The sequence below is a fragment of the Hylobates moloch genome, unplaced genomic scaffold, assembly GCF_009828535.3.
Source record: "Hylobates moloch isolate HMO894 unplaced genomic scaffold, HMol_V3 SCAFFOLD_5, whole genome shotgun sequence".
Lineage (NCBI taxonomy): Eukaryota > Metazoa > Chordata > Mammalia > Primates > Hylobatidae > Hylobates > Hylobates moloch.
In genome coordinates this window covers 116,171,644-116,193,683 of record NW_026652280.1, presented here as the reverse complement: position 1 = coordinate 116,193,683, position 22,040 = coordinate 116,171,644, and the positions used below count along the sequence as shown (strand labels likewise).

Below are 22,040 nucleotides of genomic sequence, written 5' to 3'. Positions count from 1 at the left end.
AAGCAGGCTTGTGATGACGGCAGCACAGACAGTGATGGGGAGGCCCTGGGAACTCCCAGAAACAGTAGGAGAGACCCTATATGGGGAGAGAGGGTGTAGATATGCAGGTGGGAGCTAAGAGTATTGGTAATTCTGGCATGAATGGCAATATAACCTCATTCGCACCCATGGCTTCTGATGTCCTGTTCTTGATTTGTGTTTCCTGATTTGAATGAATATTTCACTTAAGTTATCACACCTTGGTTTCTCATTGATCAAAAGCAGCATCCCTTTAGTCAGGTGGCAGTTTCCCATTAAGGATAAGAGGAATGGCCTTTTCACCAAGAGAATCTGAGAACCACTGATTTAGTCTATCTCCCTTTCTTTGGGTTGGGCAGCATTTGATACCAATTCAGAAATGAGTTAGAATGTTATTCTTTGAAAGAAACTTTTCCAGAAATATTTTTACAGTGATACCCTAGAAGAAGTTACTCATACCTTGGAGTTCATTCAACACTGGCTAGGAATTTATTGGCTAACAAAATACAAGTGATTTCCTGGTCCCCGATCCAGATTCTCCACCTCTTCTTCACTTCTGACCGATGGAATGCATAAGAACTAAGATCTTGAGATGTTATTTGAGGGCAGCCTTGCTCAGGTGTGGTCTATCATAGCTCCTCTGACTACCGCCATTGTTACCTGGCTGCAAATGATTGTTGTCAAGGATAGAGGGTCCTTCAGAATTCCTGGGAGATCAGAATCAGTCTCTGAGGTGTGGGCCAGTTGTCATGGTGATTATTCTGTTGTAGCATCACTTTACTTATGAACTAAATAAAAAAAGTCTTCAGTCACATCTGTTCAGTAGGAGCCATTTCTTTTGGAGTCAGGACACGCGAGAAGTGCTTCAAAGAGTTGCCTACTTTGTTGGGGAATAGAAAGGGAAAATGGAGTTGAGATCTATTGCCTACCCCTGAAGAGTATTTCTGCAGCAAAAGTTCCAAACTCTGTCATGGGGCTTTCATGGGGACTAAACACAAGTTTATTTTCAGGGCTGAGATCAGATATCATTACTGCAAAGCTCATCAGTAGGAAAGTCAATAGGAAGGCTTGGTACACAGGGCTTGCATTCACCTCTGTGAACACAACTGAACTTCTTCAGAGCCCAAGAATGTCAAAGCTAGGAGCCTTGGTTCAGGCTGCCACATTTCATCTGCCTGAGTTTCAGGAAGCAAGCCACGGCTACCACAGGCTGTACAACTTCTTGCTAAAAGGAAATAGCGTTGAGTTCTACTGCCTCATCTTTCATAGTATCACGTGCCTTTCCTTAAGAGCACCGACTCCAGGTGCCAATGTTATATTTGGGTGTTGATGTGTGATAGTTTGTCTTCCTCCCCCTCTACAAGTTCCATGGACACAGATGGCATTTCTTTTGCCCATCTTTGTATCCCCAGCATCTAGCTAGCATGGTCCTTTTTTGTTGAACTAATGAATAAAAATATTGGGGAGTATGAGAATGAGACCCTCAATTTATAGAAAAGAAAACAGGCCCAGAAAAGTATAAAGTTGCCCAAGGTCACACCTTTAAAAAGTGACAATGGTTTTAGCAAAAACCTAGACTACAGTTGTGTCCCAAAGGGACTGGTCTTGGGCAGACCTGAGAAAGGCATTGTCTTGTCCACATGCCCCACCTTCGCAGTTCCCAAGGCTGTTAGAGGACAAAAGGTCAAGAATGCTGTGGGAGCCACTACTTTGCTTTATTTAGAGCTCCTATTCTGACCACAGGAACAAAATATCACAGGGAAAGTATGAGGCCTTGCAGCCTTTGCTTTGCATTTCAGATTCTTCTGGCTATGGATCCTGGTGTGTCACTAGCAAGGGTTACTAGGAGTGTTTTTCTGTCTTTTTCTGAAATATTGTTCTTCTACGTTTCCATACCCATGGGAGGTTGCAGTCTGTTTTTAATTATGCCTACAGACTCTTCATTGCCTAAGGTGTTCCTGTGGTTTCTGAGCATAAAAAGAAAAATGCAAAACTACTATTAGCCAAACAGTGGCAACTGTGCAATGTTCTTTCTGCTCTGTGTACACTTCAGAGGTTGGCATATTTGCCACATGCCGGAGGATTCTCTGAACAGTAAGACCAGCCTTGTCTTACTGACCAGTCATGTCTCTGATGCTGCCCTAAAGGGAAAGGTGGGCACACAGTCCCTTCTCTATTTAGGGATGCGGAGACCTAAAGATCAGTCTTGAGGCAGGAGAATCACTTGAACCTGGGAGGTGGAGGTTGCAGTGAGCTGAGATCGAGCAACTGCACTCCAGCCTGGGCAACAGAGCTTGACAATGTCTCAAAAAAAAAAAAAAAAAAAAAGTTAAAATTGGCCAGGCATGGTGGCAGGCACCTGTGGGCCCAGCTACTTGAGAGGCTGAGGTGAGAGGATGACTTGAAGCCAGGAGCATGAGGCTTCAGTGAGCTATGATCACACTTCTGCACTCAAGCCTGGGCAACAGGGCAACACCCTGTGTATATGAAAAAGGAGCCTCTTCTATACCTGCTTACCCAGGGGTCCCAGAAGCTCATTCCTTTGACAGGAGCCCAAAGTTTGTGTGCTGGGGAGGTAGGTGGCTCTGCAGATGGGAACCTGGTGTGGTTGTCTCAGGACCTCCTTCCTTCCTGACCTACACATGTATCCACTTAAGAAAGCTCCAGTGCTCCCTCTGTCACTTCTCGTGATGCCTTGTCACCATCAAGCAGGTATCTACCCCAGCCCATGGCTGGCTGCATTGGTCTCCAGGTGACCAGGCAATATGAAGAGGCTCTCATTCACCCATTTGAAAGCTGCTCCTTGACCTCTTTCATTTTCTCTAATTCTTGCCCACCCCTTCCCTCAACAATAGCTACTTACCCCTTCTATTCCTTTGACTTCTCCTCCTTTTGGTCAAATGACTGATTACAGAGATGATTCCCAAACCTGTGATCAGTATGCAAATGATGAGAATGGATGTCCTAGAAGGAACCACAGCAGATTTCATGTTCCTTGGAAGAAACTGCCTATTGATTCTCAGCTCTGGATCCCTTTTACTGGGATTTGCACCCCTGCCCACCCCCCAACCCAGTTACAGTAGCTTCTGTGAACTGTATTCCTTTAGAGTGACCCTGTCCTTTGGACCACCATTGATGGGACCTGCTGAGCATCTGACTAAGCTGGGCCAATGAACCCCTTCCTCAGAAATTAACTGTGGGTTGGGAATAGAAGAATTCAGTCTCAGACTGGCCAGTCTCTTGAATGGGGAGAAATAAACTCAGGAACCATAAATGGATGACTATTAGGGGGAAAAAGAGAAATATACAAGGGCAATACAGAGACAGAAGGAAGGAAACACAAAGATTTGAAGCAGATTAGAGACTGAGGTAAATTTGTGATGATGCTCCTGACAATTTCCAAGGGTGGCCACATCCCTGCTCTTGCATTTGAAACACCTCTCTCTCTTCATGATAAATGTCCCCTTTTAATTAAAATAGCTAGAGGGCCTTTTTGCTGCTTGCAACCAAGAGTCCTAAACTGTATTTTTTTTTTTTTTTTTTTGGAGAAACCAAATACATTAAGGATACATAGTTAAGGTGGAGAAATAATGTGCAGTAGAAAAGTTGTCGGTGCAAATCAACTGTCATATCATACTGTTGCCACCCCAGCCCCTACCTCCACCCCACCGCCCCAAGCCCATTCACCTGCCGAGACTATGACTCACCTGGAGCGGTCAGCCTTGCGGACAACTTCGGGAGCCTTGCACCTTCTGGTTTTGTTGCCTGATAGGTCTGAATCAGAAAGGATTTGTTAAGTCAGGTGAGGCCCATAGCCAGGTCCTGCCTCTGCCTCCCAGCTGCAGCTCTGCCTGTCATTCTGTCAATCTCCAGAGAGTGAGTCCCCTGGTTGACTTCAGAGTAAAGCAGAGGCACCAAGTACAGTTGTATAAATGTGCCCTGCACAGGGAACAAGGCTGAGGAGACAAGCAGGGGCCGACATTTAGCCCACACTCTGCTTGCTAGGCCATGCACCCTACCACTGGACTCTATGCACCTGAAGGAAGGGGCCCCTTTTCCAGATTTGAACAAAGGCCCCACGTGGACTAGAAGTGGCCCATGATTAGAGTCCCACACTGAGGTCTCCTCCCCATAGGAGGGGATGCCAGAGGCCCAAGAAGGCCAGTCCTATCCTTAAAGAACTGCTCATTTGGTGATGTAATTGCCATGTTTTTCTCATGACAGCCACCAAAACCCAGTGGGAGCAGTGGCACCACGACCACCTACGATACCCCCTCTGATAAGACGTGGGAGAGGTCTGTGTTTCATTTAAACTAAGGAGTACGTTCAGGTGGGAACGTTCTCTTGTCTGAGCCTAAGATTCAGGTCAAGTTGCACAGTTAAGTAAAAGCAGAACCACACAAAGTAGAAACACTGTGGGTGTGAACGATGTTACATTCTGTAAGATGCTTGCTGAATCAATCACTAGCTGGTCAAGTGTTAGCAAAACTCTCTTTCTAGCATGGGGATAGGTTTCCAAGGGCACCCCTTAAGCCCTTCTGGTTTGTTTTCCTACCAGCATTGTGCTCTGGACTGTGATAGAGAAGGACATCCTTTCTAGAAATGGAAACAAGGAGAAGGCACAGGGGAAAGAAAAAAAAAAAAGAAAGAAAGAAAGGCTAGTGCCTTCCATAAGTCCTCTGTCCGAGAGACAGAGGTTTTCTGGTGCAAAAGGAGGTTTTCATCATTCAACAGAAGGAACCTGAGTGAACATCTGGAAATCCTATGTCTTAGCTCCAGCCAAGAGTCATAATTGGTTAACTCAGACTTTTCTGCTGTGGGTTCCAGTTCCACCCACAGCTTCCTAGTGGTCTCCAAATATAAACTGCACATTCCTTAAAAGCAAAAGAGGGTGCTTACTAGTTGGACCATGATATTTAAATCTGTAAATTATTATTATTATTTTTTGAGACAGGGTCTCATTCTGTTGTCCGGGCTGAAGTGCAGTGGTGCAATCACGGCTCACTGCAGCCTCAACCTCCCTGGACTCAGATGATCCTCCCATCTCAGCCTCCCGAGTAGCTGGGACTACAGGCAGGCCCCACCACATCCAGCTAATTTTTGTATTTTTTGTAGACACAGGCTTTCTCCATGTTGCCCAGTCTTAAACTCCTGAGCTCCAGCGATCCACCCACCTCAGCCTCCCAAAGCGCTGGGATTATAGGAGTGAGCCACCGCACCTGGCTACCTCCGTATATTATTAAATTATTTAAGTTGACAGTTACCAGGCACGTGGGTCATTTTTTCCAGCCTCAGACACCTCTCAAGAAACTAATCTTCAAGATTCTAGACCCACAAGGCACATAGACTTTTTTTTTTTTTTTTTTTTTTTGAGACTGAATCCCACTCTATCGTCCAGGCCGGAGTGCAGTGGCGCAATTTCGGCTTACTGCAACCTCTGCTGCCTGGTTCAAGTGATTCTCACACAGACATTTAATAACAACTTCAAAGCCTTTCAACACAGAGATCTCACATCTATTAGACCCTGTCAGCCTCTTCTAAGGTCCTTAAACCAGATTGCTGCAAGGGAAGAGAAGTTCTAAAAGTGCTGCAGGGTGCAGCCACCCTCCTTGTCCCCAACTTCCAGCTATTCCCCAGCACTGTTAATGACAACCCTACGTTTGCTGGAGGAAGAGAGAGGCCAGGTAGGCCCAGAGTACCAAGTAGGAGTCTGAGATGGGGCTCACTGGCTTCAGAGTGTGCTCTCTTAGCAGCAAACACCCATGGCCGTGGGTCACATCCAGTCAGACCCCTGGCAGGCTCCTTACCTTTCCCAGACCAAAAGTGATTGGCCAGGGTTCCTTTGTTGTCAGTTACAATCAGCTCTGTAAAATCCATGTCATCCCTGGCAAAATCCCGCTGGATGCCACACCAGTACCAGCCTGTGTCCTCTTTGGTCAGGCAGGACATAGTGACAATGAGCTGGTTCCCTGTGTCCCTCAGGGCCACATGATTGGTGCTGTTAGGGGAGAAGGTGATGATGTTGCAGTAGTCACGGAAATAGCCTTGGCACCAGTATTTGGGGTGATCCTTGTAGCGGGCACTGTAGTTGCAGATGGCAGAAGCCGTGTCCAGCACAAAGCTTTCCTTGACCTTTTCATCCATGACCATGGCATCTGTGAAAACACACACACACACACACATGTGCACACACATACACACAATTGTTCTCTCAAAACATTGCAGCTCCTGCTCTCCTGAAGGATAATTAATTAAAGAATCAGAGGCTGATTTTTGCCTCTTTTTGATTGGCAACTGTTATGGGCTCAACTACGTCCCCTTCAAAATTCATATGTTTCAGACCTAACCTCCAGTGACCCCAGAATGTGACTGTATTTGGACATAAGGCTTTTAAAGAGATAATTAAGTTAACATAGGGTCATTGGGGTAGTCCTTAATTCAATTCAGCTGATGTCCTTACGAAATGGAGAGATTAAGACACTGACAATATAAACAGAGGAATGGCCCATGAGGACACAGCCGGAAGGCAGTCATCTGCAAACCGAGAGATGGCCTCAGAATGAAACCAAATGCCTTGATCTTGAACTTAATCACCTTCATAACATAAGGAAATAAATTTCCATTGTTTCAGCCACCCAGACTGTGGTTTTGTTGCTGTTGTTATCACAGCCCTAGCAAACTAATAAAGCAACCCTGGAGAAGTCTTTTTCCCTGGCCTAAGGGTGGGTAAAATATGGAGGCCTCCTACCATTGCTTGACGGAGGGCCTTGAAGAGCCTGAGGCTTACCGTCAGGAGGCCCTCTGTCCCTAGCTCCCACACCACCTTAGCACCCTCAGAAAGAAAGTGAGGTTTGGAGGCTTCTGCTGGCTGCACAGGGCTGAAAACAGAGGAAGTCATGTTCTGTTGTTAGGGGATAAGAACTTCATGTTCCCTCTGTACAAGACCAGCATAGGCACCTCTATCATCTCAGGACATTGCACAATGAGGAAGTTGTGCATACCACGTCCAGCTTAACCATGGTGGGGAAAGTGTCTGACCAAGAAGAGGAGATGGGACAGCAGAGCCCATCCTCCTCTCAGCCTTCCAGATGTATAGCAGAGACCACTAAAATGTAGGCTCAGGTTCTTTGTAACATTTTGTTTTCATAACAACCCCACAAGGAAGGTAGCATGATCTTCAGTTTGTAGGTATGAATGCTGACCCAGAGAAAGGTTCAGCAACTCTAAATGCCACACAACTGAAGGTCAGACAGAGCTGGGAAAATGCCAGTGTTCCAAGTCTCATCTTTGGGGTCAAGCACAAGTGGAAAGGGGAAAGTCATGTCCTCATATATGTGCACATATATTTTTGAGGGGAGAAGGGGGAACCCGGCTGAACTAAAAGAGAAAATACAGAGCTCTCGTTTTGTTTTATTTTACTTTAGTGGAGATGCTAGGGAAAAATATGGAATGCATAATGAATTTGCATGTCATCCTTGCACAAGGGCCATGCTAATCTACTCTGTATCATTCTAATTTTAGTGTATGTGCCGCCAAAGTGAGTGCAGAGTCATCATTTTAGTCAAGCTTTTCAATTTCCCCACAAATCTCTTATGGGAGCTAAGAACAAGAACTAATATGGACAAGACCTATTTTCATCGCCTTTTATTTTCCCATCCCACTCCTTAGATGGTTTGAGCTAATAAGCAGAGACTCCAAGTAGGAGAGGACTTCAGTGCAAAGTCTGTGGAAAGGCCACAGCTTAAAGGGCTGGAGCTGTTCCGTCCCCCATCCTACCTGAAATGAGAGCCAAGGAGAGTAGAATGAAGAGCCACATGACTGGAAGGAAGCAAACTTTCAACTGGAATGATAGAATGCACCCAGGGAGCCCAGGAATTCTGAATCTGTTTAAGGGAAACAGATATGCTTGAGCTTAATATGGCTTTATCCTGGTTTGAAGAGACCAGTGAAAAATGAAAACAACCAGTTAGTCCAAGCAGTGCTGCCATGTGTAAGTACACTGCACAACGCACCACACCACATGCTCTTCATAGACCTAAACTTACTGACGGGGCAACCAAGAAAATTCTGGGCAGTAGAGATCTCCCTCCTGCATAAATGGGCTCTGACCCACACTCAGAAAAGCACATGTACACAACCATCACTGGTACCCATTTGTATGTGCTCTACTGTGCCCTGTCCTGCTGCCAATGGTCCTGGCATCATCAGAGGCCACTCCTTTTGTCTGTCTACCACTCTCGGAGGCCCAATCTCTTATATAGTTGAGAGGAATCCTAGTAATCAGATTCCTAACTAACCCAGCTCCCAAGTGGACACTGCAGGCTCATCTGGGGAGTACGGCCAGGGGTGGAGCACGCCAGCTGTCAGTAGCCTGCGTGCCTGGGACCTGGAACAAGTGAGCAGGTGGAAGTATGGGTGTTTGGATGGCTGCAGTTTGGGCTGCAGTCTTCAGACTTCCTGAAAGCTCTCTTGAGAAGAGCTGGGACAAAGCAAGGAGATTCGTCTATGCAGCAGCAGCAACTTCTCCTGATTCTAATGGGACTCATGTGCTCCGACCACTGGCTTTAAAAGTTTGAATTATTGAACCACCTCTCAGGTGAAATTAAGCTGGGTGCTTAACTTCCCAGAGCCAGCACGTCCCATCAAGGGTCATACATAGATTGTCCAGGTTATGCAATAATGTCCTCTCTGGAGGAAGGAGAGCCTGTCTCCAATTCATGTGAAGTCAGCATGTGGGCAAGCAGCAAGCCTGCATCATGGTGGGTTTTTATCTACATCACCTCAGTTGCTCCTCATCAAAAACCTCTATGAGTTTCACAAATAAATTACATAAATAAAAAAGGAAGGAAGGAAAGGAGAAACTATGGATCAAAAGGGACTTAAGAGACATACTGACAAATTATAATATGTGGAAATTATTCGGATCCTGATTGAAGCAAACAATTTAGAATCTATGGACAGTGATACTATTATGATATAATTCTTCAATTTATTTTTTGAGATGTGATAATGGCATTACCATAGCCAACCTTCACAATGGCTCCTGGAATTCATGCCTTTATGTAGTCCCTTCCCACACTGAATCAGCACTGGCCTGTGTGATCAATAAAATATTGCAGAAGTTATGGCATGTGATTTCAGAGGCTAGGTCATAAAAGGCGTGCAACTTCCACCCTAGTCTCTCATGCTGCTCCTTCTTGGGAAAGTCAGCCACCATGCTCTTGAGCAGGCTATAGAGGGGCCCATATGGAAAAACGAATTCACCAGACATGTGAGAGTCATCTCAGAAGTGGATCCTCCAGCCACTGTCAAGCCTTCAGATAACTGAAGACCTAGCACCCTCATGAGACACCATGCATTAACCACCCAACCAAAATTCCTGACCCAGGGAATTCCCCCTGAATTCCTGACCCATAGAAACCATTAGAGATGATAAAGGATTGCTATTTCAAGCCTCTAAGTTTTGGGTGTAATTTGTTGCACAGCAATGAATAATTAATACAAATATTTTGGTTATATTTTTAAGAGGCAGTCCTTATCTCTGACAATACTTCATGCAAAACAAACACACTCAGCATTGCTCAGAGATGGCAACATGAAACCAAAGAAAGCAGCAAAAAGAGAATTGGATTGTGCACAGATATCAGCAAAATGCCCAAGACATGAAAAAATATCTCTAAATGAAAGTGCTAGAGTTACAGAGAATGAATGATGTGTCTGCTAGTATTCCGAATATTACTTGGTATATTAATTCCATAGAATTAACTTTGATTCTACTTAGATGTATAAATAGAAAGGTAAATAGGCAATAAGAATAAACCAAATAATTTTTAAAACATCTTTTAGAAATACAAAATGAAAAGTTTATAGATGAAATAACTTAATATCTAAAATTTCAAGATAGGCAGGGTAAGTGGATACAGGCACAAATGAAACAAGATTGGCCATAATCTGATAATTACTAAACAGGATAATAGATAAATAAGGGGTCCTTCTTCTAGTCTCCTACAGTTTGCATATTTGACCCTCCAAACCTCACGCTGAAATTTGATCCCCTATGTTGGAGGTGGGGTCTAGTGGGAAGTATTTAGGTCATGGGGGTGGATCCCTCATGAATGTCTTGGTGCCATCATTGTCATCATGGTAATGAGTGAGTTCTCAATCTATTAGCTCCCATGAGAGCTGATGGTTTCAAAGAGTCTGGCACTCCCCCCCACCCTGCTTCCCTTGCTTTCACCATGTGATCTCTGCACGCTGGCTCCTCTTTGCCTTCCACCATGGGTGGAAGCAGAATGAGGCCCACACCAGAAGCCAAACTGGTCCCAGCACCATGCTTCTTATACAGCCTGTAGAATTGTGAGCCAAATAAACCTCTTTTCTTCATAAATTACCCGCCCTCAGGTATTCTCTTATAGCAACACAGACTAAGACATAGTCACTCCACTTTTGTATGCTTGAAGTTTTCCATAAGAAAAAGTAAAAATCAAAAAACAAAACAACTTCAACACAGGTATTATTAATCTGATCTTACAAATGAAGAAAATTGAGGCTCAGAAGCTTAAGTAGCTTGCCCACATTCACACAGCTAGTAGAGCCACTATGATTTGATGGTAAATCTGGGAGGAAAACAAACATTGTGCTGCTTTCCCAATAGTTATAATACTGTAAAATTGTAGAACATATTAGAATTTACAAAGGGTCTTTACAGATATCTGTCATCTGAGTAGTTGGAGCAAGATGCAGCCCAAGTGTTCTTATTCCCATCATACTCAGCTATAGTAGCTAAGAGCAGAGTTTCTCTAGAAAAGGTGCATTTGGTTAAAAGAAACTGAATATACAAGTGGACTATGGCCACACCATATATGAAAATAGAATCCTGACCTGCAACCTGCACAACCTGCTCAGGAAACCAACTGCTAATCAATAAATAGTAAGCCAGCCTGTTATAAGTCAGACTTATAGGAAGTCAAATTGCTATCTTAAGCCAGAAAGCCAAATAATAGCCCCTTTAACAATCAACCCAAAATGGCCAGGACTCAAAGCAGTCAGGCAAGAGGCATAAATAAAGGGCATGTAAATAGGAAGATAAGTCAAACTATCCATGTTTGTGGATGACATGATTCTATATCAGGAAAACTCCATAGTCTCAGCCCAAAAGCTCCTTCAGCTGATAAACAACTTTAGCAAAGTTTCAGAATACAAAATCAATGTATAAAAATCACTAGCATTCCTATAAACCAAGAACAGCCAGGCTGAGAGCCAAATCAGGAATTCAATCCCATTCACAATTGCCACAAAAGAATAAAATACCTAGGAATACAGCTCACCAGGGAGGTGAAAGATCTCTACAGTGAGAATTACAAAACACAGAAAAACATTCCATGCTCACAGATAGGAAGAATCAATATCATTAAAATGGCCATATTGTCCAAAGCAATTTACAGATTCAATGTGATTCCTATCAAACTATCAATGACATTATTCACAGAACTAGAAAAGATTACTTAAAAATTGATATGGAATCAAAAAAGAGCCCAAATAGCTAAGGCAATCCTAAGCAAAACGAACCAAGCTGGAGAATATGACATTACTCAACTTCAAACTATACTACAGGACTACAGTAACCAAAACAGCATGGTACTGGTACAAAAACAGACACATAGACTAATGGAATAGAATGGAGAACCCAGAAATAAAGCTACACACCTACAACCATCTGATCCTTGACAAAACTGACAAAACAAGCAGTGGGGAAAAGACTTCCTATTCAATAAATGGTGCTGGGATAACTGGCTAGCCATATGCAGAAGATCGAAACTGGACCCCTTCCTTATACCATATACAAAAATCAACTCAGATGGATTAAAGATTTAAATGTAAAACCCAAAACTATAAAAACCCTGGAAGGCAAACTAGCCAATACCATTCTGGACATAGGAACTGGCAAAGATTTCATGATGAAATGGCCAAAAACAACCATAACAAAAGCAAAAATTGACAAATGGGATCCAATTAAACTGAATAGCTTCTCTGCACAGCAAAAGAAATTATGGGAAAAGTATTTGCGAACTAGTCATCTGACCAAGGTCTAATATCCAGCATCTATAAGGAACTTAAACAAATTTACAAGAAAAAAACAAACAGCCCATTAAAAAGTAGACAAAGGACATGAACACTTTTCAAAAGAAGACATACATGTGGCCAAACAGCATGTGAAAAAAAGCTCAATATCACTGATCGTTAGAGAAATGCAAATCAAAATCAAAATGAGATACCATCTCACACCAGTCAGAATGGCTATTATGAAAACGTCAAAAAATAACAGATACCAGTGAAGCTGCAGAGAAAAGAGAACACTTATATGCTGTTGGTGGGAGTGTAAATTAGTTCAACTAGTATACTAATTGAACCAATTACTAAACAAAATTAGTTCAATTCATGTATAACTAATTTGTGGAAAGCAGTATGGCAATTCCTCAAAGAGCTAAAAACAGAACTATCATTCAACCCAGCAATCCCATTACTGGGTATATACCCAAAGAAATATAAATTGTTCTATCATAATGACACATGTGTATGTTCACAATAGCAAAGACATGGAATCAACCTAAATGCCCATCAATGGCAGACTGGATTTTTAAAAAGTGGTACATATACACCATGGACTACTATGTGACCATGAAAAAGAACAAGATCGTGTCCTTTGCAGGAACATAGATGGAGCTGGAGGCCATTATCCTTAATAAACTAATGCAGTAACAAAAAAACAAATATTGCATGTCCTCCCTTATAAGTGAGAGCTAAATAATGATAAAACATGGAGAAAAGGAGGGAAACAACAGATACAGGGGCTTACTTGAGGGTGGAGGGTGGGAGAAGGTAGAGGAGCAGAAAAAATAATTGTTGGGTTCTAGGTTTAGAACCAGGGTGATGAAATAATATGTACAACAAACCTATGAAGTTACCTATATGACAAACCTGCACAGGTATCCCTGAACCTAAAATAAAAGTTTAAAATATAAAAAAATTAAAATTTTTAAAAAGAGACATTAAAAAATAGCCAGGACTTGATTAATAACTGAAAACTCCCCTAATTTTTGTCCCCAGTTTCAACTTAGGATCAACCAAGAAAGCCAAATGTGTGCCCCCAGTTAATCAAATAGGCTGCCCCACTTCTAGTTACCCTGCCTACAGCTTTCCCAAGCCAACAGCCTCCAATCAAGGCACACCTAAAGCCTTTCCCTTTTTTCACTGATGAAAAAAATTAATCGGACAGCCATTAGCCGAAGATGGCTCTGGTGCCTTGGATTCCTACACAAAGCAAACTGAAACCCAACTCAGTGCAAACAGTAAAACAAAACTTAAGCTTAACCTATCAGAAACCACCAAGCTAACCTCAAATTAGGGACTTTCCACTTTAACCAATAAAATATATTTTCTTTGTCTTACTTTCACAAATACCTCATAAAAGTTTCCTCTCTCACCTCCTTTGGTGGAGCACTGAACCACTTGTAGTCTGGTGCTGCCCAATTCATGAATCATTGAATGCTCAAATAAACTCATTAAAATTTTAATGTGCTTAAATTTGTGTTTTTATGCTACTATAAATGTTTCCCACTCTTCTGCCTACCTTTGAGTCTCTGCCAAAATGCAAGTGACTACAGCTGGCCCCCTTGCTATAGCAAGCTCAGAATAAATAGCCTTTGCTTCTTCTTATTAGATGGGTCTCTACTTTTTTCCCCAGTTGTTTTGATTTTTAAAATAAGGCAAATAAACCCAGTTGCTCAACATCCACCCTAGTTCCAGCTTATTCATATGGAGGAAAGGGAGGAAGCAAACCTCAGTTTTGTCTGGGTGGCCTTTTTAATCTTATTCCTTTAGAATAAAAGCCCACAGTTATCCTTTACCATTTAGCTGAGAGAGCAAGTCAGAAGAGGGGCTCCTAGGAGATTCCTGTGACACTAATCTCTCTCTCCTTTTTTTTTTTTTTTTTTTGAGACGGAGTCTCGCTCTGTCACCCAGGCTGGAGTGCAGTGGCATGATCTCGGCTTACTGCAAGCTCTGCCTCCCCGGTTCACGCCATTCTCCTGCCTCAGCCTCCCGAGTAGCTGGGACTACAGCTGCCTGCCACCACACCCAGGTAATTTTTTGTATTTTTAGTAGAGACAGGGTTTCACTGTTTTAGCCAGGATGGTCTCGATCTCTTGACCTCGTGATCCGCCCGCCTCGGCCTCCCAGAGTGCTGGGATTACAGGCGTGAGCCACCGCGCCCGGCTTCTGGGACACTAATCTCTAAACCTGAAACCAGAGTGGATCTTGTCACTTCTAACCAAGGTCCTCACCAGTGATTCTTCATTTATCTTTTTTGAGTTTACTTTGAAAGACATTTATTTTCACTGTAAGGACTTCTGGGCTTAGGGAACACCTTAAGTCAGGAGATTCCCGTTAGACAAAGATAAAAAACACAACTCCCAGCAAGCCATCAGTGGACTTGCTAAGCTGTGGCAATCAGGAAAAAAAAGAGAGAGAGAGAGAAAGAGACAGAAAGGAGGAGGAGGAAGAGGGAAGAAAAGAAAAAAGTAAAAGCAGTTCTGAAACTCAGGAGCTAAGGATACCAAATGACTCAGGAAAGAATGCTGTTTTGTCTTGAGGGAAGTGGTCCATTTAAATCAAGTTTTAAAAAACAGGGCAGTGTTAAGTGTTCCTATGGCAACGTAGTGTACAACGTAGTGTATCTACGTTAGAAGCTGTTTGTAAATTAAGAAGCATGGTGCAGGGATTACCAAGAGACTGAGGGCTGCAGGACCCTTCCTCTCATTTCTCCAATGGGGCAAAAGTTGTTCCAAGGTGAACAGTGTGCCTGAGACACCCAAAGCCCTAGAATAAACCTAGGGCCTCACCCTGGAAGTGCCTTTTAAATACCACAAATCAGAGGGGAAACACCTAGAATTCTTGATTCCTGGGCTGACAGGAGGAGAAGCAATTCTCCTTTGCTGAAATGAAATGTTAACAAGATACATTTGGTTATCAGGCTGTGGCCTAAAATTAGGTTCAGGATAAACCTTCAGGACTGGCTAAGAATGAATCTCATTTTCAGATACGCTTACCCACTTTGATGTTGTTTAATTGAAATCTCCATCTTGTTGCTCTTTTCTAACTAAAATATTGTCTTGAAAGTGAGAGTTCACAGCAGCAAATTTGGATAGATCAAACCAGAGATGACACCTTGAATCTCTAGAGCCACATTCAATGCTCAGAAGATGTGACTGGCACTCTATCCTGTCTAGTGTCCTGATTAATTAGAGATCAGCAATAGTAGCTAAGGCAAAAATCTGGAAGTCCTCAAGCGTACAAAGCTGTAGTTTGTGCCTATCTGTTAATTGTACATAAGATGAGCTTGAAAGTTTGGGCTTTAATGTTACAAGTTCCTCTTTATGTCTGAGAATAGGTGGCAAGAAGCTTGAGTTCTCCTGTAAGGCAGGGTTAAGCTTAAATTCTGGCTCTATTATTTGTTAATCATGAAACTATGGGCAAGTTACTTAACTTCCCTGTGCCTCAGTTTTTTCTTCTGCAAAATGGAGATGATCATTATAGTGGTACCTACCTCACAGATTGTCAGGATCAAAGGAGGTAATGCATGCAAAGTACTTAGTGTATAGAGAGTGCTCAATAGGCCAGGTACAATGGTTCATACCTGTAATCCCAACACTTTGGCAGGCCAAGGCAGGAGGATCACTTGAGCCCAGGAGTTCAAGACCAGCCTGAGTAACATAAAGAGACCTTGTCTTTATAAAAAATAAAAATAAAAAAATTAGCTGGGCTTGATGGCATGTGCCTGGTCCCAGTCACTTGGGAGGCTGAGGTGGGAGGATCCCTTGAGCCAGGGATGTTGAGGCTGCAATGATCTGCGATCAAGCCACTACACTCCAGCCTGGGTGACAGAGTGAGACCTTGTCTCAAAAAAAAAAAAAAAAAAAGAAAGAAAGAAAGAAAAGAAAAGGGCTCAACAAATAATAGCTATCCATTGTCTCTTTTTGCCCTACCTCCACTACTCTTGTGAGAATGAAACACCAGGGGAAATGAATAGTATTCTTTCTCTCACAGTAGATGAATGGTTCATAAAGCTGACAAATGCTCTGACGAACCCAGGAATAAGGATCAGGGTGTTCTGGGGCTAAGAATAAGAAGGTGAGTATGCCACCACATGGCTCCAAGTAGCAAGCAAGCTTAGTGCCAAAGACAGCCAGCTGGGTCTTTAAGTCCCAAGTTACACCAGCAAGAGCTACACTTCAGTTAGCTATTAGCTTTTATTTACTCAAAAACATCCACAGGTGAATTCAGCAGTTTAAGTCCCCCTTAAACTCAGTTTATTCCTTCTGTTCCCAACATCTCCTAGGCATCCTCCGAGAGCAGGTTCTCTGCTCAATTCCACAATGGCATGGAAATGAGTCACCACCACACACATGTTCAGCCCAACTAGAACCTTTTGTCAGTAAGTCACCTAGGCACCCTTCAGGCTCCATGACTTATTCTTCTATTTGGGAAGAAGGAAAACAGACAATAGTATCAATAATACGTTGTCCCCAAGTCAGGCCTCCAAAACATTCAATTAGAGAGAAAGGACAAGGGAAAAATGAAGTGGAGGAAGACAGTAGTGGAGTGGGGGAGATATAATTGGGGAGCACTGGAGATGCTCCCACCTCAGTGGAAGTAATCAAGGATGTAAAAATCCCTTGGCCCAGGCATACAGGCCCTCAAGTGTTTGTTGATGGTGAATCTGAAGGTCAATGAGACAGAGTCATCTCTGATGGAGAACTACTCAGAATTCTTCTCAATGCTTGTGTCCAAAGAATCAGAGGGATGGCAGACCACACAGGCTTTGAGGATCAAAAGGTAGGTTTCCTTGAACTTCTTTATTTTATAGGCATAGACGATAGGGTTCATCATGGAGTTGGCATGGGACAGCAGGATGCCCATGTACAGCACAAGTTGTGGTACCTCACCATTAAAGTAGATGATGCAGTTGATGATAGATAAAGGCAGCCATGACAGAGCAAACAAGAAAAGAACCAGAAACAAGGACTTAGCCGTCTTGAACTCCCGTCCATAAAATGCACCTGTCTCTTTGGAGTTAGAGAAGTTCGGACTGAGTTTGTTCCGAATGATGTAAAAGATGTCAAGATAGATGGCGCACATGACAACCAGGGGGATGAAAATCCAGGTGAAGAAGCTGAAGTATACCATGTAGTCCATTCTCATGACGGAAACAAATTGGCATGAAAGGAAGGTGATATTTCTGTGGTACTCTGAGGTCAGTTTCATGTTCCAGCCAAACATGGGGGTCAATCCCACCAGGAATGACACCAGCCAGCAAAGGCCCAGGGCCAGCCATATTCTTCTGTGAGTGGTGACCCTCTTGTATCTGTGTGAATGAAGAGAGCCAGTGAGTCCACAGCAGTAATTGCTAAAGGGTAGGGGAGATGGAGCTGGTAAAGGAGAGAGAGAGGTGAGATAAGGCACATACTCTCTTAATTCTCCAATCTTCTGCTAAGAGAGGGCAGCATTGATATTCTTTGGTGATTCCAGCTAAACTCCACTGAATACGAAGACAAGATGAGCAGACAACGATTGGAGAAAAATCCAGGAACCTTCCCTGGGGACTTTTCTAAAGAAGAACACTCTTGAATGGATAAGGAAGATGTTGCCTAGAGTCAAGTGCTTATGTGCTTCACTCAGGGCTCCACTTCCTGAGAGCTATACAACAGTTACCTATCTTTTTCTTTTTCTTTTTTTTTTACTCAAAAACATCCACAGGTGAATTCAGCAGTTTAAGTCCCCCTTAAACTCAGTTTACTCCTTCTGTTCCCAATAAGGTGTAAGCCCAAGAATTATTCAATTCCTGGGAGCTGAGATTCATCTAAGTCTCCTAGGATTGTCTGCCTGGTGAGAAATGATACTCTCAAAGCAAGCTTGCCTGCTGTTCTTGGCACTGTTCTGTTTGGCTGTTGTGCAGATTCTCATAAATTATACTATGCCTCCCCGACACTTCTCCTCTACCTGTGCCTGCTCCTGCTTCTCTATCTTCATGGGCATCCATACTTGGTATTTGAGTTAAATGAATCAATGAAGTTACAAAATTGTGTTGAAGTGTTTCAGAGACCTTAAAAGACTCATCCAGTAAGAGTCCCCATTTCTCCTTAAACTGTCCTTCCTAACAACAGCCTATACAGACCACAAAAAGGAAATAAATATAGTTAAGTTTCAGTAGATTTTTATCTCAATTAAATCTCACAACAAACAGGAGATATTTTATTATAACCTCAATTTTATTGATGGCAATTGTGAAAATAATAGTAATGATAGCCACCATTTATTGAGCAGAGACTGTGTGACTGGTATGTTTCTAAGAGCTTTACATATGTAATGCATTTCATCTTATGAGGATAGTGCAATTATCCCCATTTTGTAGATTAAAAAGTGGAACACAAACAAGTAACTTCTACAAGTTAGAAGTGGTGGGGCTAAAACTAAAACAGGGTAAGTCTGAGTTCCGAGCATCGTAACCACTGTGATTCAGAGTGGAAACCAAAGGAGATAAAGTTAAACAACTTGTTCAAGATCAGATCTCTAATCTGAGATTTGAACCCAGACTGTCTACATCTAAAGCTTGTTTGTAGCTCCCTCACTCTGCTCTTTCCTCCAGAAAAGTGAGGAGAAACACGAGACCAATGCAATTTAGGTCACCCAGGGAAGTAGATTTCTCCATTTGGCAGTCCGTTCTCTTCATATGGTCACATGTAATGAAGAATATTTTTAGGAAAAAAGCTCTCACGTCTCAGGAGGAGGAGGAAAAATATACATATATATATATTTAATATTATAAATATATATATATAGGAATATATATATATATTCCAAGAATCCCTTTCTCAACATTAAAGTGGGCACAGAATAGGAAACAAAGATAAAATAATAACCTACATTTGCAAAACAACAGAACCATCAGTTTATCTCCTCTTATTCTTATCTGCCTGCTTCTCCTAAAATAATAAGTCTCATCTAGTAGGCTTTTATCATTTCTAAAACTGAAGAGCATTTTTTACTAATTAAAGATGCATCAAGATTTCATCATTTTTAGCCAAGGATTAGTAATTATAGCTGGAGGGACTGAGCACCCACCCATAGTCAGTGGAGAAAGGATTGGAGCATTCCTCTGATTCTAGCTCCTGAATCCCAGCTCATTGTTGCTAACCCCCTCACAGACCATATCACAAAAAGACACTTATTGCCCTCTTTCAACATCAAGGGCCAATTTGGATTCATTTTTACTCAAAAAATCTGGGCTCTAGGCTTTGTAACTTCATTTCCCAGGTGCCTCAATTGCTGCCCACCCCACGCCGCAGGCTACCTGACGGTAAGCTTGACCCGCAAGTATCGGTCCACGGCGATGGCCAGCAAGGACATGATGGAGGCGTGGGTAAAGATAAGCAGTAGGCAGCTCATAAAAAGGCAGCTGTAGAAGTGGATTGTGATGCCCAGGCTGACAACAACGGCCAAAGGCATGACCAGCACCCCAACAGCAATGTCAGCCAGGGCTAGAGAGACAATGAAATAGAAGGTGGTGGTCTGCAGGCTGGGGTTCAGCTTGACCACGCAGATGACCAGCACGTTGCCCACTATGGCGCAGAGTCCAATGAAAATTTCCAAGGTGATGTAGGTAACATTGGCCAATGACAGAGCTGTGCTGTTGTTGGGCATCTTGCCTTCCCAGAGGAACCTCCACAGGGACAGGTGAGCCAGCAAGATCCGTCCGAAAGGCCAGTGGGCCTAGCTCTCGCCAGACGTCTTCCCAGAGGTCCATGTGCAGTGACAGTCTAAAATTCCCAACTTGCTCATTCCTACCCTTTTCTGGTGGGGTGATCTCTTGGAAACCCCTCTCCTTAGAAAGGGCTCATCACAGGTGGGTCACTTCCAGCCCCCTTATGCGCCGCACATCCTCAAGTTTCCAGAACGCTGTAGGACAGCTCTATATGGACTGAATCTGAAAGTGCTGCTGCTCTTAGTTCCCCAAACAGATGTCCTCAAGGCCTCTGCCTGCAGCTTTTTGGCTTTTTGAGTTCCATCAAGATAAGCAACCCTCTTCAGGGGTATTTCAGGAAGTGAGATGGGCCAAGAGGAAGTACGGAGCCTGGAACTCTCAGCAAAAAGATGGAAAGCACAGAAGAGGAGACATGAGTGGCACAGAGAAGGCTCGAGACAAGACTGGGTATCAGAATTCATTCATTCTGGGACCAGATGACAGTGCAGGATCAGGTGGGAGCGGAGCTGGAAGCACTGACTATGCAATCTTTCTGCCAGCTTAGCAAAAAGATCTCATGATAAGGAGGCAAACGGGAGAAGAAGAGGAACAAAAAAGAGACTTTGGTGGCAGCCTCCTAACCTTAGCCAGAACTATTCCTGCTAAGTTCTTGCACGAGTTGACGCTTTGCTGAGCACAGCCGATACCCAGCCTTTGCAGCAAAGATCCTTGGTCAAAGGGATAAGCAAAGATTCCCCGCTCAGAAGGGCAAAAACTCAGCACCTCTGCGAAGCATCACACCTGCTTAGCCTCCACCTCTCTTTCTCAGCTCACACCCCAGCAAAATCACACTGGCCCTTACACTGGCAGCCGGCCAATGTCCAACCTATGTGAGGAACGACAGAATGGCAGAATGACCAGACATACAGAAAGAAGGGAAAAGAACGTGTGCAACAGAATCAAATAGCATATCCTCCTGCCCACACTCCCCAAGCCTCAGCCCCATCCCCGCAGGAACAGGCGACTGTCTGGGAATCAGCCCCCTCTCCCTGAAGCTGCTTAACTAGTCACCAGCTTCTGGGAACCAAACACTTGCACGCCATTGTTATTTGGGGAGCCCATCTGGTTCAGGTGCTTCTCGGCACCACCCAAAGGGATTATTTTAACCAGGCGTGTTAGAGAGGTAGCAAGAAGGAACACTTGGACGGAAGCCCACACAGTGGCTTGAGGGCTTTATCATTTTTACCTTAAGCATCTAAATATGTACAGCCCGAAATAAAATTCAGCAGTAACAACAGTGGTGTTCTGGTGTTTACTAACAAACACTTCGGAGTGGGGCATAAGGGAGACGCCTCTGCCTGGGGCTCGTCAGGGTCCTCTTGTTAGTTGCTCTGCTCCCGCACCATTCATTGATTCCGCTCCCAACCCCCACCCTGTATCCCAAGTTGATCCAAGTCTTAGCAAATCCCATACTCGTCCCCGCCAGACTTGTCATTTCTCCCTGAGCAAATTCCCTAGACATTAAGAAGGGCAGTCCTCTCCAACTGAATTTCCATCATTCTAGTATTTTCCAATGTCAGTTCTGCCCACATCCCTGCACTGCTGGAACTTGAAAAGCTTCATCAGCCTCCAATGTGTCCCTCATAAATGTTTCTACTGTAATTGTTTTCTTTATCTGTGCTTCAGAGAAGGAAGTTACCAAGAGAAATTTCTAGGAGACTGCATGTTGCCAAAAAAAAAAAAAAAAAAAAAAAAAAGCCTTTCTCACTATGTAGCACTCTTTCAACCTTGGTTAAACACTGCAAAAAACCCTCCCTCTCCTACTCCAGTATATAGGTGAGTTCTTTTGGAATCAGTCCATCTCAGCTGGGTCAGAGAAACCAAGGAAAGGGGTTTGTGTCCAAACACAGCATGCTGTAGGCAAGATAACACATGAAAGAATAACCCACTAGAGAGAATAAAGGCAGGAGACACACTTAGGGTCACCAGCCCAGCCACCTCTGCCCATCTGGGAATTCTACCCTCAGAATTCTCTGCACATACCATGGGGGTTTCTTTTCTGTGAACAAGGGAAGCCCTTCCTTCATGTTCTCTGAATAGACAAGGTCCATCACTGCTGGAGTGGGGTGATTTGAGAACAGAGGGTAAGGACTTTCACAGTCACTTAACATTTTGGCCTGGAACCTGGCCCTAGACTGAAAACCAAAAGGCAATCTGGGAAAGA

The 22,040-nt window shown here is 43.5% G+C and overlaps 1 protein-coding gene and 1 non-coding gene across 3 annotated transcripts; both read right to left on the bottom strand.

The window, feature by feature from the left end:
- Nucleotides 1–484: 484 nt before the first annotated feature.
- LOC116469613 (adenosine receptor A3) lies at nucleotides 485–20,100 on the bottom strand. 2 transcript variants are annotated; one of them, XM_032155021.2, is made up of 6 exons: nucleotides 19,427–19,791; nucleotides 7,795–7,901; nucleotides 5,826–6,173; nucleotides 3,726–3,792; nucleotides 2,882–2,982; nucleotides 485–898 (listed from the first exon to the last, which is right to left on the bottom strand). In XM_032155021.2, the coding sequence occupies exons 1-6, from the start codon at nucleotides 19,774–19,776 to the stop codon at nucleotides 828–830; spliced, it is 1,044 nt and encodes a 347-aa protein (XP_032010912.1). In that variant the 5' UTR covers nucleotides 19,777–19,791; the 3' UTR covers nucleotides 485–827. The 2 variants fall into 2 exon arrangements, with proteins under 2 accessions (XP_032010912.1, XP_032010911.1); XM_032155020.2 differs by lacking the exons at nucleotides 485–898; nucleotides 2,882–2,982; nucleotides 3,726–3,792; nucleotides 5,826–6,173; nucleotides 7,795–7,901 and adding an exon at nucleotides 16,312–17,440 and having other exon boundaries at nucleotides 19,427–20,100.
- Nucleotides 7,457–7,563, bottom strand: LOC116469974 (U6 spliceosomal RNA). The gene has a single exon (XR_004248422.1). It is a non-coding gene; the product is annotated as a U6 spliceosomal RNA (small nuclear RNA).
- Nucleotides 20,101–22,040: the final 1,940 nt, after the last annotated feature.

Excerpts from the sequence above, each read along its gene's own strand:
- LOC116469613 (XM_032155021.2), bottom strand. The coding sequence starts at position 19,776 with ATGCCCAACAACAGCACAGCTCTGTCATTGGCCAATGTTACCTACATC. Across the intron at positions 6,174-7,794 it reads CTCCTTGGCTCTCATTTCAG|ATGCCATGGTCATGGATGAA; the intron begins GTAGGATGGGGG and ends GTGTTTTCACAG. Across the intron at positions 3,793-5,825 it reads TCACTTTTGGTCTGGGAAAG|ACCTATCAGGCAACAAAACC; the intron begins GTAAGGAGCCTG and ends TTTCTGATTCAG.